This window comes from Euprymna scolopes, chromosome 37 (genome assembly GCF_053919585.1).
Source record: "Euprymna scolopes isolate OS-2025 chromosome 37, ASM5391958v1, whole genome shotgun sequence".
Lineage (NCBI taxonomy): Eukaryota > Metazoa > Mollusca > Cephalopoda > Sepiida > Sepiolidae > Euprymna > Euprymna scolopes.
The window spans coordinates 3,842,431-3,861,369 of NC_136518.1; the positions used below are offsets into that span (position 1 = coordinate 3,842,431).

The following is an 18,939-nucleotide window of genomic DNA, read 5'->3' on the forward strand; positions in this document are numbered from 1 at the left end:
ATTAAATAACCTGAAAAGGGTTGATATGCCGTAAAACAAAAACAACCAACCAACCAAATCCGATTGAAACTCCGTCCAAATCCTTTAGTTCAACAGAAACATTCCCAAGTTCGACAAGATACACCTGAAGAAGGTCGGAGGTTACATCGACCGAAACGTTGTGAAAATCACACTCAAGATGAGAACAGTAGTCCGATTTTTTTTTTTACTGTTTCATGATAGCACAAGAAGTGTTAAAACTAAAATAATTTTTTTAAATAAATTATTTCCATATTGGTTTCGTATTTCGTTTCATGTTTACTGACTTTCATTCCATATTTAGGTAAACAGAGTCCACTTCCAGCATGTTAACTTTGCGTACTGAATTTTTGGACATAACTTTTTAATTCACCCCTAATTTATTTTGAATTGATACAAAATTTTATTTCAACTTATACCTTCTACAACATTCTGAAAAGTATGTTGAATTACCCAACCTTAAAAGAAAAAAAATAAACAGATAAATGCAACAACGCGTACGTCATCACAGTGCGTGACCTCCATGTTTTAAGTTTGCGTATTGAATTTTTGGACATAGCAGTATATAAACTATTAAAAAAAAAAATTACTGCTACCGAGTTCGAACCAAAGAAAAAAAGGCAGAAGTCATGAAATCAAAAGAAAATATGAATGAAAATGGACAAGAAAAAAAAATCAACAAAAAATGAAAAAAAAAAAAAATGGAGATGAGTGAATGCAATTCGTTATTAGTGAAAAGAAAAGTTTCATGAGATGAAGATGCAAATTAGATGCAAGTGAGATTCAAATGAGATGCAGATAAGGAAAAACCCAGCAAAACCCATTCAAAAAAAAAAAAAAAATGAATCACAGGCATAAAAATCAAACTAAAAAAAAAACACTATTTCATTCTAAATATAAAAAAAAATTTTTTTTTCTTTCAAACAAAAGAAAAAAGCGAAAGTTATTTGTTATTTTTTTTATTAAAACAACAAAAAAAAAATGAATATCTATAATTAAAACAAATCCACAAAAAAAAAATTTGGGTTTGTATTACTGTACACATAGATTCGAGAAAGTTGTCAAAAAACAAATATATAACAAATAAATGTTATCAAAGGCAAGATAAGTTACTTTTCTACCAAACTGGATATAATTTTCGTATTTTTATTCAATTTAACATGTTTATTCAGCTCGAAAAGCATACAGTGTTTACCGATGTATTGGGCAATTCAAGATGGCGGCCGATTCTCTCTTTAACACGGTAAGTTTGGAAAAAGGTGTAATAAATAATAAACTAGACAAAATACTGTTAGAAATTCGCTCAATATATGTTACCGTGACATAACTTGACATATATTCGGTGGTTTTTAATAGTATTTTGTCTAGTTTATTATTTATAACACCTTTTCCCGAACTTACCGTGTTAAAGAGAAAATCGGCCGCCATCTTGAATTTTCCAATACATCGGTAAACACTGTATGCTTTTCGAGCTGAATAAACATGTTAAATTGAATAAAAACACGAAAATTATATCCAGTTTGGTAGAAAAGTAACTTATCTTGCCTTTGATAACATTTATTTGTTATATATTTGTTTTTTGACAACTTTTTCGAATCTATGTGTACAGTAATACAAACCCCCCCTCCAAAAAAAAAAAAATCAGAGAATTAATTCGATCTCAACAAATTTTCAATATCTATCTACTATATTGATAAAATTAAGCTGATTATTCCCCGGTAAATTCAGTCAGCATGTTTCTGGAGATTATTGGTCAGTTTCATTTAAAATCAAAATTTCCTCCATTAATTTCAACCTATCTGACTCTCACAAAGTCATGCCCAGAAGAAGTCAGAGTAACTTTCACTCACTATCAAAAAAATATCTACTACCACTCTCCCATATTTACTGGAACTTCTTTTGCAGACCGTCGTTGTTTCATTTTCTTATTTCATGATATTATCTTTCTATAAATACGATCAACTGATCCTAAGCTTAGAATCTTGTTTAAAAAAAATTAATTTTTTTTGGTGATTAAATTATTTCACACCTTTCCCTCTAATTTAAAGAAATGTATTTGGGTGCGCCACCAGCTAAAATCGAAACCGAAAGCAAAACTGTATCATTCAAAGCTGGTGACGTTACCACTGTACCAACGTGACACACATATGAACTGATTAAAAATTAAAAATTAAAAATAAACTAAGATGAATGTACAAAATGTATAACGATTTTTTCATTTTTGACCCATTTTTGACCCCTTAAAAACTATTTTAAACGGCTAAAGACCCATAAGAGAACAGTTCATAAAAAATCCAATCATTTAAGGCCCCTTATGCTGCTCTGCAACTTTTAGTTTCGGAAGAGATAGAGTTTGAAAATATGGAGGTTGGTTAGTTGGTTGTTTTTGTTTTACGGCATATCAACCCGTTTCAGGTTATTTAATGCAAAATCCAGTGATTTTGAAGAAAAAGTTTTTAATAGAATATAATTGTTTTGTTTTTTTTGTTTTCAAGTCAGTTTCTATTGAACCCATAGTTGGGGCTCTAACAGGTACTACCACTCCAGGTCAGAGTGGACCTGGGAGCAATGGCAATTAAAGGGTGGCTCCACACTCCACAAAGCCCGCAAACTGGGGCCTCACTATCGGATATAGTTTAAGGTCATATCCAGGATCGAAAATATGGAGACAGACGGACAGATAGACATAGTGAGTTTTATAAATTAGATTTATATTTTTTACCACCAAATTGGTACCAAGTACATTCTTGAGCCCACCCCCAAAATTGAATATTTGTAGCATTACCAGCCATTTTTGTTTTATACACATACATTCACCAGGGAGCGTTTCAGATACTAATTATCTCCCCTCCTGTGACGGTTGAGGGCCCTACAATCTTTACTATAAAAAGGTATACCACTGAAAATGTTATCAAGACCGGAGAATTCTCAGATGTTTTCGTAGATTTTTCTCAATCAGTATCCAGCATATTCATTTTTTTTTTTTTTTTTGGTTAAAAACAAATTACTTTCACTTTCATTTCTCATCCCTCACCCCCCCCCCTAAAAAAAAAAAGAAACTCATCTGTTGTGGATGTTTGCAAGTGACCATTATGAACTAAGAACAGTAATTCTATACCCCAGGGTAAGTTGCATCGCAGCTGTGTCAAGCGCGTCTGATATATGGAAGCGAATAACTGGACCCTCATATGACCCTCTATCATCCAACTACAGTGCAAGGATAGATCCATCGGATCATGGATCTGCAATATTCAATCTGACCAAACCCGATACAACAGACCAAAGGATTAATCGATGTGTACTCACGTTAAAGAACGAAGATGCATTAAAGCAAATGTCTGATGCCAATAATAAAGTGATTATGTTAACGAAACAAAGGTCTCAAGTGTTTAAGAAATTGTTGATAGTATAGTTCAGTGGTTCCCAACCTTTCGGATATGGCGACCCCTTTTAGAGCAAGCAACGAGAAAGCGACCCCAATATTTAAGATATCTTGTATATTCATTCATTTTTTTATACAACAAATAATTTCATATGATGAATATTTTTGAGATAAGGATTTTGATTATTATTTTTTGCATTTTTTGGATTATTATTCTCATCTTAGTTGTTTTTTTTTTCTTTTTTTTTCATAACGCTTCGGCCGATGTAACCTCCGACCATCTTCAGGTGTATTCACATTGGATTTTATTGGTGAATAGTGAAAAATGTTTTTTTTTTTTGTTTTGTTTTCCCAACGAACATAGTTGTTAGAAATTAAAAACGTAAATAGTGTCAAGTCTTTTTTTTTTTTTTTAAATTCAGGTCCATTCCGTTTTTTGGATATGATGAATGTATATTTTTGTAGATGAGGATGAATAATTATTTTTTTTTTTATTATTTGAACTATTATTCTCTTTTTTTTTCTTTTTTCATTTTTTTTTTTTTTTTTGCTATTTGTGTTTTGAATTTCTAACGACTATGTTTGTTGAAAAAGCAAAAAAAAAAAAAAAAAATTTCACTATTCACCAATAACATCCAGTGTGAATGCACTTGAAAATGGCCAGAGGTTACATCGGCCGAAACGTTGTGAAAAAAATAAATAAATAAAAAATAAAACGGCCATATATTGCAATTAATTGAATTATTGTAAATTCATGATTAATTTTAAATTTATTCATAAAAATATTCCAGAGTTGCTACAAAAATTAATCTATAATATAAATCTCACTTGTCTGTTTAAATGTATGTATGTATGTATGTATGTATGTATGTTTGCTTAAAACTTTCGACAGAGACAACGGATTTTCACGAGATTGGTATCATTTTGAAGCTTGACGTCTCGGATGATAAATATAAAAAAATTTGCCAAAAACATTAATTCCTTCATCCAGTTGCGTCATGGAGTAGCGGTAAGACGTCAGATTTTCTTTAACTTTTTTTTCTGTCTTTGCATCATGGGTTCAAGCCTGCCTTCCTACTACCACTTTTTGTTTTTTGCTCAACACACACCTCCAAACATCCGGGCAATGCCGGGCACCGAGGCTAGTTGCAAATCAATTAAAAATAATTTGAACACAATTATGTTATGCATGTTAATGAACTGATATTAATGAAACGACTGGAATTGCAGTTTTTTGGTTAGCAATTCTATCCTGGGCTCCATTGTCGATATGACAGACTTCGTCTTCCATATTTAATTGTTTAAGCAAAATTGGAAAAATGCTGTTGGGAATTGCAATGAATTTCTTATTGCAATTTTTGGAAACACATTCTTGTAGTTGCAATTTACAAAAACCTGATTTAGCTTAAATTTTTTTTTTTTCAAGTTGATGAACTTCAGGGACATCAGCATTGAAAAGGGTTGATTGTAAGGTAGAAAGTTTTGCAACATTCATCAGGAAAATAACTTATTATTTGAACGCTTCAAATGCTCTTGTATCAACATCGATATTTTATTTGCTGTTTCTTTAAAAAATTGAGCAAGTATTGTAAACATGTCTCATTATTTTTTGTTAATTTTGGGGAACTTTTCCACAAGCGCTGGCAAATACTCGGCGGATGGCAGCGATCAGGATGGCTTTGGTATTGTGGGAGGTCATGTTGGTGATGTTCTTGACGTATGACCATGGGAGTGCGTGGATATCAGTCAGTACTTATCTGTGGTCTGTGTGGATCAAGAATACCGTCAGGTAAAGGTATGAACCCATGACCCGTCCCCAACTTAAAAGATAAAAATGCATCTATAGCTAATCTTATATTCAGACTAGTGATATCCAAGGAACCGCCACAGCTGTATTTTTCACCTGTTGTTATAAAAATATTTTCCTTCTATGAATTCTTAAAAGAAGGATTCAATTCAAGTCATTCAGCATAGGTTAAAACATTACAAGTTTCGTCACTGTTAAGAGGGGCACAGGAAGAGAGAGAGAGAAAGAATAAAAGGAAAGTGAACAAAGAGGGAGGAAGGGGGGTGTTACAAATTTATGGGATTGAGTTATGTTAGAAAAAAAAACAATTATTTTTAAGTGTTCTAATTAGCCTTTATTAGCAACTCGCGGGGGGGGGGTACCCGGTCTTGCCCGGGTGTTTGTAGGTGTGTGTATGAGGGGGGGGGGTAATTAATAACCCTGCTTAAATATTATAAAAAAGACGATGCAAAAAAAAAAAAAAAAAAACGGAAAAAAATGGCATAAATAAACCTGTGTATGGGGGAGGAGTAAACTAAAGAATAAGCGAAGTAATAAAAAAAAAAACGTTTGGTCGGGAAGAGGGATTGAACCCGGAAGGCTTGACACAGAGGTGGAAACCAAAGTCAACTACTTAACGGTCTCGACCACGAGTGAGAGTAATTGATTAGCGTGTTAAGTTAAGGCTTATAAAGCTAAAAGAGGTTTGATTGACAGGAAGACGCTAAATGAGGTCATCGCGGGATCGTTATTTTTAGTTTTCACTTCCCCCAGATGATGGTGGGAAGGGGGGAAAGCAGCGCGAAAGCCGAGAACACAACGTTTTTCACTGTATTTATACTAAAATGCAGGACAACAGGGGACAGAGTGAAATAGCGCGAATCTCATAAAAGTCGACGTAAATAAATCTAGAGACGACCCGCATTCCCAACCCCTAGATAATGTGATACAGGGGGGTATATAAACAGTTGTAAGCGATAGTAACCCCACCCCCACCCCCGGGAGCGTGTGCGAAAGAAGCCTTTGCGAGACATACACGAAATGGTCACACACATTTTGCCTTTTATATATATGATGATTGCAACGTCTTGTCATACGAGTGCCACTCCCTTAGACATTTAAAATCCATGAGCCCAAATGTCTGAGGGAGTATCTATACAAATATGATGTTACAGAGTCTTAGCTTTGTACGACAGCTAAGTCTCTCTCTCAGTTCAAAATGCTGAGATCCAGCAACAAGCAAGAGCAAGATAGCCAGCAACAAATTAAACTGCAGACCAGCTTAATGCGGGTACTGGTCTTCCGCTTTATGGTTTTTTAAATCAGAGATTTGCTTCTCCTAGAAAGGTTGCCTTCACCACGGCTTACGGGAGCCCTCTCTACCCCAATACACACACACACACACACACACACACACACACACACACACACACACACACAAATATACACGGTGCTAGTTGGCCGTTGACCCAGAAAAAGAGTTCATTCGCCCTTTGGAAGGTCTTGTTTTTAATCCTTCAGGGAGACTAGCCGCCCTCCTCACCAAACAAGTCTGGTGGGGGAACCAGTTTAGTCGCCAGTGACCCGACCATGAGGCAGGTAGTACTGGGTTACATGGTACCAGTAGCATATGACATGACCTGACACAATATATATATATATACGTACATACATACATACATACATTTTCACTGTTATATATATAGATAAATTCACAAAGTGATGCAGTTATTACTAATATTCATTACTTTCTCTTTTTCCCACTGTGTGTTGTGTGAACCTTTACTTTCATTTTATGCAGTATTTATCACTCCTTCTAGATCTCTTAATGTCTCTGTTAATAGGCAAAAATAACACATAAGAAAGAATAAACAAATTTGTATCGATAATGGCACCACAGGAAGCAATTTTTGCTTAATCTATATATATAAAAGCGAAAATGTATGTATGTATGTGTGTTCGCTTTTTCTGTGTGTCTACAAAAGGCTTCTTTCAGAGAAGCGGTCGGTCGGTTCACAACATTTTAAAACTTTTTATATCACATATAAATCGTAATATCTCACAGTTAACAACGAAGCTCACCTGTCTATTTAATTCACTCGATTTCGGGAAGATAAATATTCAAGATTTGTCGCTCGCCGCATGTGGGTTAGTCTTTTTCCTATAACATCTTGGGGTGGGGAAAAAAAAAGCGTTCAGCAGTAAATGAAATCCCGCAGTCAAACTTGACCTCATTAACTCATTAAAACGAGCACCTGCTAAATCCAAGTAATTAAATAAATTCAAACGTATTTCCGTAAGCATGTTGCGGTGGGGCAATGGTTAACATCGCACTTTTTTTTTTCCACAACTTTGCCTCAACGATTCGGGTTCGATCCTCATACTTACTTTTTTTTTTACCCCCCCTCCCCACACACACCTCCAAACACCCGGGCAACGCCGGGTACCCCTGCTAGTCTTAATCTAAAATACAGTTGACCAGCACTTGTCCAATTTCGTCTTGAACTGAACCATTGTTGGTACAGGGACAACCTCAAACTGCAATCTGATATGCAGATGCGGTTTTTTGTCAGTTTAGCCAAAATCTCCGATGAAACAGCTTGAGGTCATGTCCTCTCAGTCCATGTTCGGATACCAGGGTGAAGAGAAGATCCTGAGGGAGGTCGTAACAGCCATGAAGAACGATATAGACCCAAATTAGGTCACCTCTCAGTCTTCAGCGTTCCAGCGAAAAAAGGTGCAGCCACCACAGACAGGTCTCAAAAGGAAGGTTATGAAAACCTCCCACCGACCGGGTCGCCAGCCTCCGCACTCGCTCCATGATGATAAAGTTTGTGACATGTTTTCATCCATGCACATCAGATGGGTACACAGACTCAATGTCATTGTTGTATTGAAAGTACTATGGCTAATTACATTTTTACATTTTCACCCCAAACAAGGCACATTACCACTTTGGTGTAGGGGACTACTATCAGGGACATAACCTACTATGTAGGGAGTTGGGCAGTAAGATGTCGGTTCACGTTACACTTTAACTTCTGCATGTCAGTACAGTTGGGGAAGCAGGGAGCCGGAATGGAATTCCAAAGTCTAGCGGTTCTGGGAAAGAAACTACTGGAGTAGAAAGCTCTCCTACATCTAGGGATTTCTACTGTGTAGGGGTGGGATTTAGCTGCTTGTCGGGTTTGTCGAGGGTATTTATGTTGTGGGGGGTACAAGTGCTTGCAGTTCATCAGAGGATTCACCATTAAAATACTTATAGAACAAGCAGAGGTATGCAACATTTCATCAGTGGGACAGAGGCTGCAGCTTAGATGGCAGTTCAGGACCTATCAGGTTGGTGACTCTCTTTTGAACCTTGTCCAGGAGTGAGAGTCTAGTAGCAGATGCACCAGCCCAAATACTAATGTTTTTTTTTTTTTTTACATGGGGGGTCACCACTTATCAGGGCCCGAAGGCCACACAGGGATAAGGGTTATTGCGTGTACAGTAATCAATGAGATAGTATTGTAGTAATCATTAGTATTGGGGGTTTTGATAGAGTGTCTTACTTAAGGGGGGCGGTTTGTCAGGAGTTTGTTTATGTTGGACTTGAAGACGTCCAAGTTGTAGTCAGGTGGGAAACAGGCAAGCGGCAGAGAGTTCCACTGGCGTGCAGTTCTAAGAAAGAAGCTTTGCTCATGGAATCTACGTTTGGATTTAGGCACAGATAAAGAGTGGGGGGAATGTAGTATGGGGGATCTATCTCTAAAACCCTTGTAGGAATTTGTGATATTTGTTACATTCTATGTGTAACAGAATGTTGACATGCAAATGCAAGTGAAATGATCGATCATTTTAGAGATGTGGATGACGTTCAAGAGCACATTCCAAATCACGTTTGGAATCACATTTACTTCGGAAAAAATACCCAAAAATAAATGCTGTTACAAAAGAAAACGAGTCATAACTTGTGACATTCTGCTACAACGTGTTGGGTCTACATGTATAGACATGTGTAACGTTACAGATGGACATCCAAAAACGCACACAGATCCCTCCAATATTATTGTACCATCTTTGGACTGGACAGATACTACATGTTGATCCTTATCTAAGTATTCTTTCTAATGTAGTTTCAGAATATATCACGTTATGGGGATCTATCTCCAAAAGTTTGTGGCATATTTCCATTCTGTGGACATCAGGTGCGTATGCAGCACCCACAATATTATTGTACCATATATTTGTTCAAACTAAGACATATTTATCTAAATACTATGATTAATATAGTTTCAGAATATATCATGTTATGAAGATCTATCTCTCAAACTCTATATAGTGACATTCTATTGTCACATGAATGACAAAGAACTATCCAATGTATTGCATACATACAATTCAGGATCTGGGCAAAACCAGATGTTATATTAGATTGCTGAATGATGACGTCAACCCTATATTCCGATCAAAGAGTTGGGAGCCATGAAACAATGGGAGAATATATTTTGGCCTGGATTGGAAATTCTAAAGTGCAAAGTAATAAAACGATTCGAATTTCGATTAATAAGAATATGCAAACAAGTTAAATTCCAATGTGAAGAATTTCAATATAAGACATAAACAAAGGCACGAGTCAGTTAGAGAGAGAGAGAGAGAGAGAGAGAGAGAGAGAGAGAGAGAGGAGAGAGAGAGAGAGAGAGAGTGAGTGACTGAACAGTGAATGACATTTCTACCGTCGCCCTGACCAACCCACATACTGACCCTAACTGTCTTGTCATGCTATCACTGTAATGTAAATAAACTTTGTTGATTTAACAATTTATTTGTCTGATTACAAAAACCATGGCTATCAGTGTGTATATACTATTGGAATGCATTTGTTTAAACTGCAACCAATAAATTATATAGACCGACTATATTACACTATGGACGTCCAAAATGTACACAGCCCCCCCTCCCTATAATTGTGTCATCTTTGGACTGAACACATACTACACTTTCAGAAAGTATATTTTAAATCAAAGTTTCATGCTCAACACAACAGCGACATCAAATGAAATTTTCAAAATTACTTTTTGGATTGCATCTTCGGTGATTGGATGATCCTATCTTTTAAATAAAGGGGTGTAGGGTGATATCGTATATATGAATGTAAAACTGCCTTAGCTTATTATCATAATACAATTTATAATCTGTGATTAAATGTAAAAATGGTCGTCATTTCTTGCTCTCCACAACGCGCTCCGTAAAACTATTAAATTGTTTGGAAAATAATGGCAGATTTTTCAATTCATTCTCCAAAAATCTGATTTGCAGTGTTCTTTTTTTTTTTTTTTAAATTACCCAAAAATTTAGAACAAACAAGAAATGGTTCCTCATCTGAGTTGCCATAAAAAAATTCGTTTTATCTTCATATATAATAAAATGACTGCAGAAATTCCCCTCTGAACCAAAGTATCGTAGCCTTTTTTTTTTTTTTGTATATGGATGTCACCACTTATCAAGGCCTGCAGGCCACTAGGGGATAAGGGTTATTGCATGTACAGTAATCAATGGGATAGTGCTGTAGTAATCATTAGTATTGGAGATTTGATAAAGTGTCTTACTTAAGGGGGCGGTTTATCAGGAATTTGTTTATGTTGGACTTGAAGACATCCAAGTTATAGTCAGGTTGGAAACAGGCAAGTGGAAGAGAGTTCCACAGGCGTGCAGTTCTAAGAAAGAAGCTTTGTTCATGGAATCTACGTTTTGATTTTGGCACAGATAAAGAGTGGGGAAAATTAGCTTTGCAACAGATGCCACATAAAAATTCAATGCATCTAGACTAATGGTCACTATCTTATGTAGCTTTCGAACACCATTTTAGACGCATTCAATCGTGATAATAAAATACTACGAGCAACACCATCACAATCGCAAATCATTAGAAGAAAGAGTCCCTATTTTTCTCTCTAAATATTTAGCCCTACCATTGCTGCTACCAGTTGTCACCAGGACGAATTGTACATGTTTTACAGATTCTGTGGTTACACCAACCATAACTGACTCATACATATAGACCTAACATAATCTTTCCAATTTCCGATTCATAAATAATAATGGCTCCCTTGTCCATTCTGATTGTAATTTATATTTGTTGGAGACGCCCATCCAGGGGATTAATGAACTATCTCATGACGTCACTTGTTGGAGACGCCCATCCAGGGGATTAATGGACTATCTCATGACGTCACTTCCGTTGGTGACGTCATTTCCAGTAATGAGATCGGTGCCCGACAGTCTGAGATTGGCACGCGACCAATACATGTTTCGTTCCTACAAATCCTGTGTTCCTTTCATTTATTACCATTTAACCCCATAACAATATTCTTGAAAAATTTTTAAATAATTCCTTTTATTAAACCATTTTTGAAGCATACAAAAATTCCCCTCTGGACCAAAGTATCGTAGCTTTGCAACAACAGATGTCACATACAAATTCAATGCATCTAGACTAATGGTCACTATCTTATGTAGCTTTCGAACACCATTTTAGACACATTCAGTCGTGATAATAAAATGCTACATTGTATTCTACGAGCAACACCATCACAATCGCAACATCGTTAGAGGGAGGAGTCCCTATTTTTCTCTCTAAATATTTAGTCTTATCACTGCTGCTACAGGACAAATTCTACACGTTCCACAGATTCTTTGATTACACCGACCGTAAATGGCTCATACATATATAAACCTAACATAATCTTTCCAATTTCCGATTCATAAATAATAAAGGCTCCCTTACTAGAGTCTGTCCAGTCTGATTGTAATTTATATTCTTGAAAAAATTTTCAACAATTCCTTTCATTAAATCATTTTGAAGCATACAAACCCTTAATGAAATGCATATACTTTTCTTGCACGAGTTCCAACCCAGTCAAAATTCTTCCAAAATGTCCACGGATATCATGAGAGCATGTAGAAAAGATTCCACAAGCTATTCGACAGTACAACATGATTTCAGAAATTCCTTATTGGTAATGAAAGCCTTGAAGATGAAATAGGTATCACGCATGATTACAACTAGCTAACTTACTCACCTGTCCATTACATATGTTGCTATCTTTGTAGTGTTTGTTTTATTTATTTTATTTTTTTTTATCCATATTGCATATATTGTTTACTATTTTAGTTTTTGACCTTCACGTAGTATTTTTCTTATCTCCTAATAGCAAATGGTTTCATGCCTTGTCTGGAGCGATAAAAAAAATTCAACCGTATCTGATAACTAAAACAAAATTTGTGTTTGACTGCTTGAAGCAAATTGGTCCTGCAGGAAAAAAGTCTGATAAATGGGTTTAAGGATAAATATTCGTTTATGAAATCAGCCATTATTTTCAAAACAATCTAATGGAAGGAAAGACTAGTCCTAGAAGCCGTTAAAGGATTTTTTCACACTGCACTGATGCAAGAGGAAGAAAAGGGGGTCAGCAAATCGTACAAACCATCGTGCTACACACAGAATTGCTCTCTGTATTCAACACTTTATCCAAATGTTCTTCATATTCGTCGAGAGTGCTCAGGGCTTTGCCAGAGTTTGGCTCAAAGTCCTGGCGACAAAAAGTAAAACAAAACGGAAATGGGTTGAAATATGAAAAAACAAAAAAAAAAATGGTGGACTTCAGACCAAGCAAAAAAACAAAAAAAACAAAACAAAACAAAGAAAATGTGTTGTAAAAAAGTGTTTTTTTCTTCCTTCATGAATTCAATGTTACGTTAAGTTTAATACCTACCATATTTCTGTTTATAATATATAAGAATTCTGCATTAATGAAAATATAATATTTATCTGTATTTTATGACTGGGCAAAGCCGGGCGGCCTGCTAGTAATTTTATAATGATTTTTTGATTAGCGTTACTGTTCAAATATCTAGTCATATTTTCCTGGCGGACAGTGGTGAACATAAAAAATGTGTTGCCGCCCAGAAATTAATAAATTTTCACTAAATAGATATTTGCATGTATTTAAAAAAAAAAAATATTACTATATCCAACAAATAAATAAATACAGCTTAAAAAAAAAAAAAAAAAAAAATAATAATAATGACGACGACGACGACGACGACGAAAACTACTAACACCCGAAAGTATCCTGTACCTCTATAACGCCACCATTCGCCCATGTATGGAGTATTGCTGCCACATCTGGGCTGGTGCATCTGCTACTAGTCTCTCGCTCCTTGACAAGGTTCAAAAGAGAGTCGCAAACCTGATAGGCCCTGAACTGGCATCTAAGCTTCAGCCTCTGTCCCATCGACAAAACGTTGCATCCCTCTGCCTTTTCTACAAGTATTTTAGTGGTGAATGCTCTGACGAACTGCAATCACTTGTGCCCCCACGACGTGAGCACCCTCGACAAACCCGACAGGCTGCTAAATCCCACCCCCACACTGTAGAGATCCCTAGATGTAAAAGATCTTTTTACTCCAATAGTTTCTTCCCCAGAACCGCTAGACTCTGGAATTCCATTCCAGGTTCCTACTTCCCCAACAGTACTGACGTGCAGAAGTTCAAGTGTAACGTGAACCGACACCTTGCTGCCCAAATCCCTACATAGTACCCCAGTAGGTGTTGCCCCTGATAGTAGCCCCCTACACCAAAGTGGCAATTTGCCTTGTTTGGGGTGAAAATGTAATAAAAAAAAACAAAAAAAAAAACATACTAGCGGGATGTGGAAATTCCACAGGGGACTCATTCATAAGTATTATATTGATGTTGGCATTCTGTAGATGTTCAGTGTAAATGGAGACGCTCTGATATTATTGTAGCTCTTTTGTTAAAACTACAAAAGTATTTATCTAAGCTAGCAGGGACGCCCGGCAAAACTCGGTCGTAAAGTAAGCTTAAATACGATATTTTAATCCTTGCAGATTTTGTAAATATTATTATAGAGTTAATGTCTTATCGATTTTTATATATTATAATCTTGTGATTTAAAATATAAAAAAAGTATATTGATATGACTTGGGTGCATTAGCTTGACTCGAAACTGAAATAAAAACTTATGAAAAAAAAATATATAACTTGAGTTCAGCCATAACCGAAACCAAAACTTATGAAGAATTCTTGATAAAATTATTTATAAAAAAAAAAAAAAGATTACTCGAGTGCTATAAGTTATAATCGAAACCAAAACCAAAACTTATTCTTGGTAAAATTATTTATGACAAGAAATGGAAGTACATAACAATTTAACAACCCGGATGTAAGCGTGACACAGAAAATAACACATATGCTATCATATTAAAATATAGATAATTTGTTGAAGAAAAAGTGTCACCCTTTTTTCCCCTCACCCTGCACCTTTTTGCCTGAGCTTGAATTAGATAAAAAAAAATTAAATTGTAAAAAGTTAATAAAAATATTTAAAAAAAAAACCGAGATCTTTTTAATAAAATGAAAAAAAATTAAATGCAATTTGTATAAAAAATAAATAAAACAATATTCAAATAAAACAATAGATCTTTTTAATATAATTTAAAAAAAAGATTTTAAATAAAATTTAAAAAAATAAAGAAAAATATTCAAAGAAAAAAGATCTTCTTAATAAAATCTAAGAATAGAAAAATAAGTTTTTTTAATAAAATCTCTAAAAAAATAAATAAAAAATATGCAAAGAAAAATTATATTTTTAATAAAATTTAAAAAATAATTTTTAAAATTAAATTTGTAAAAAAAAATAATATTCAAAGTAAAAAAAATTTTTTTAATAAAATTTTAAAAAATAAAGAAAAATATTCAAAGAAAAGAGATCTTAATAAAATTTAAAAATAGAAAAATAAGTTTTTTAATAAAATCTGTAAAAAAAAAATAAATAAAAAATATGCAAAGAAAAATTATATTTTTAATAAAATTAAAAAAATAATTTTTAAAATTAAATTTGTAACAAAAATAATATTCAAAGTAAAAAAAATTTTTTTAATAAAATTAAATAAATTAATTTTTAAATAAAATTTGTTTAATGAATAAATAAATAATATGCAAAAAAAAAAAACTCTGAATAATTAAGTTAATTTTAAATCTTTTTAAACTTCTGCTGAATAGCTCTGCTAACAACGGCCTCCATATAGATGTAGGAATTAAAGTTGAATACTGCTGAAGAGAAATGTTCATGAAATACATTACACAGAAGGTGGAAACTTGCATAAAATAAAATAAAGTATCTATATCGCTGGTTATCATAAGGAAAAAAATCCATAAGAAGATATTATTTTCTAACGCCATATTTGATATATATATATATATATATATATATATATATATATATATATAACTACTTAATTTACTCACATAAAATTTATAACACGAAAGTATAGATTTATGCGTAATCTTTAAGTATTTACTTCAAAAGTGCTCAATACGTAGGTAGAGCTAGTTAGTAATTTATATATATATATATATATATATATATATATATATATATATATATATATAGTAATTTATAAAATATATATGGCGATTAAGCTACACTGACTATTCCGCGTTTCATCCACTCTAGGATTTGTCAGGCTTATGCGCATAAGCCTGAAGAGTCCTAGAGTGGATGAAACGCGGAATATTCAGTGTAACTTAATCGCCATATATATTTTATAACTTACTATATATATATATATATATATATATATATATATATAATTATCGCTGAGTACTTATGCACTTAGGGTCTAATAATGTGTTTTATATAAAAATAAATAGGTTTTATAATTGTTTGTTTGTCAAATAATTTATGCCGCTAAACTACACATTTGCCTAAAAACCTATTCTTAACATGGAGAGGAGAGGGTGTTTTGTAACTATTCTGTACTTTCATCCAACAATTTAATAATAAAAACTTGAATTAAACTTAAAAATATTATTTAAAAAAAAATAGCGCGGTACAATACGTGTATAAGTCTTTGGCTCTGTAATAATAAAAACAAAAACTTGTAAGATTTGAAATATATTTAAGCGTATTTTACGACTTGGCAGTCCCCATACTCCCCACTTATAATAGTAAGAAGGTAAAACTTGCGGAGAACACTCTGTTTTACGGTTGTTGTAAAAATGGAATGGAAACAGGCTGTCTGTGGATATATATATATATATATATATATGTTTTATTTACCGTTTTATCTGTTTGGTTACATATGAAAGGTTTGATGAGGCTGTTAGATCGTAAACACGGTCCAACATCCGAAACATATGTAACCAAACAGATAAAACGGTAATAAAAAAATAAAACTCATATTTGCACTGCAATAGTATTGAGCACTCTCTTCAGGTTTTTATTAATTACCAGTTTTACCAAATATATATATATATATATATATATACATATATATATATATATATATATATATATATTTCAAAACTTTGGTCTGTTTTTCGTTATGCAGAAACAATCAATTATTATTATGTCAATATCGAATCTTTTTGTAGGTATACTCATCAGAAAAATAGAATTTGTTTCTTTACTTAGAAAAAAATATTTATTTAAGTAGACATCTGTAAGATCTATTATTATTTTTATAACTCATATATATATATATATATATATGTATATATATATATATATATATATATATATATATATATATATACGCAGGTTTTTGTTATTCAAAAGTAATAAACTAATGAATTCAACGAGGTTGTTAGATAATGCTCAATAAAAAAGAGCTAATAATACTTATTTATTGTTAAATAAACATGTTTACATCCCGCTGCTACAAACAGCCATTTACATTTACATCTACATTTAGCCATTTAGTAAATGGCTGTTTGTAGCAGCGGGATGTAAACATGTTTATTTAACAATAAATAAGTATTATATATATATATATATTATATATATATATATATATATATATATATATAGTAATTTATAAAATATATATGGCGATTAAGCTACACTGAATATTCAGCGTTTCATCCACTCTAGGATTCCTCAGGTTTATGCGTGAATTCTGTGGTTGTTTATCGTTTTTATATGGTCCTCTTCTATTGAGGATTTAGTTAGCCAATCAGCTTTCTAGTATCCACCGCGCCCCTTCCTATCAGCCAATGGGCATGCATTTTATCGAACAAAGGATCTGTTTTAAAACTAGGTTAGTGTTTTTTTTTGTTTTTTTTTAATATATATATAAGTATATATATGTGTACATACATATATGCACACATATATACATATATATATACATACATATATGTGTGATCGTTTATGTATATTCATGTTTATTTAATTTATTTATTTGTTTATTTTCTATTGTTTTTGTTAGTTTTAAAACTATTTTGTATCGCTATCCTAGAGTAAATTTTATTTTGTGAACACAGTTATTTGCTATTTCTCTTCTACAGTTTAATAGATGTCGGGGTTCTTTAAAGTACAGGATAGCAAATTTTTCATGAAGGCATAATCTACATGGGTCATCTAGATGCCTACACGTGGTAGCTTGTCTTATTATTTTCTATTCGACTACCGGCGAATGTCCGCTTTCTTTGAGTTCCCAGTATTTATTCGCTAGTGTTGTTTTTATACGGTGTTTTTTATTGTTGAATGTACTTTTGTGGTCATAGTATCGGGTTTTGAAATCTAAGGAAGTCATGCCTACGTAATATTTCTTGTTATTCGGGTTTTCTTTCGCATATATATATATATATATATATATATATATATATATATATATATGAGTTTCATTCCAATAATAAAAAAAAGTATCAATCTACAATTATGATTTATATTTTTATATCAATTTTTTTTTATTAAATATAAGTGAATATTTCTTTTTTCCATAAGCGTTTTACACATGTTTTGGCTTGAATATAGTTGATGACACCATCAAACAACTCATCAGAGACAAACAAATATTAAAGACAGCCACACATATATGAATGGAATAAAGAAAAAAAAAGGTGCATAAAAAAATCCGAACATAAATTCTGAAAATTTAGTAAAAACTGATATCCGAGGAAGGTCCCTATATATATAATTAATGAAACTAAAGGGATGTCGTGTTTACCTGATATACGCAATGGTAAACTTCAAACTAATAAACTTAAAGTTTTAATTTCCTTTCTCTTATATATATATATATATATATATATATATATATATATATATATATATATATGATTAGTTTTTTTGGAAAAAGAATTCCAGCAGAGTGCTCAATTAAAAGGAAAATCCAAATTTTAAGAGCGTACTTATATTTTGTGTACAGAAAGTTGTTAGTTGAGACAGGTCATTGGTACCGTCGGTTTCAAGCCCGATAATAAGGCCCGTTAAAGGTATCCTTATCGAGCTCTCTTCAGCCAATATATACCTTTAACGGGCCTTATTATCGGGCTTGAAACCGACGGTACCAATGACCTGTCTCAACTAACAACTTTCTGTACACAAAATATATATATATATATATATATATATATATATATATATATATATATATACATATCTATATATATATATAGATAAGTTTCCCAATTTTTTTTCTTAACAAACAGTTCTTTTAGCATTTCAAAACTTTGGTCTATTTTTAACAGATTTGTTTTGCTACACAGGAGCAATCAATTATTAAAGATCTATAATTATCTTTTATCGCAAAATCATAATAAAAAAAAAATCTTACGTACAGGCATCCTTCTGAACCCCCCCCCCAAAAAAAAGCATTGGATTCAAAGCTATATATATATATATATATATATATAACTACTTCATTTATTCACATAAAATTAATATATGAAAGTATAAAT

The 18,939-nt window shown here is 32.9% G+C and overlaps 1 protein-coding gene across 1 annotated transcript in view; it reads right to left on the reverse strand.

Annotated features, from left to right (window-relative positions):
* LOC145261042 (axotactin-like) overlaps positions 1–18,939 on the reverse strand; it is a 482,064-nt gene that overhangs the window by 16,296 nt on the left and 446,829 nt on the right. The window contains exon 35 of the mRNA XM_080119191.1: positions 12,656–12,760. Within this exon, the coding sequence (XP_079975317.1) occupies positions 12,656–12,760 (105 nt within the window). The remainder of the gene's footprint in view (positions 1–12,655; positions 12,761–18,939) is intronic.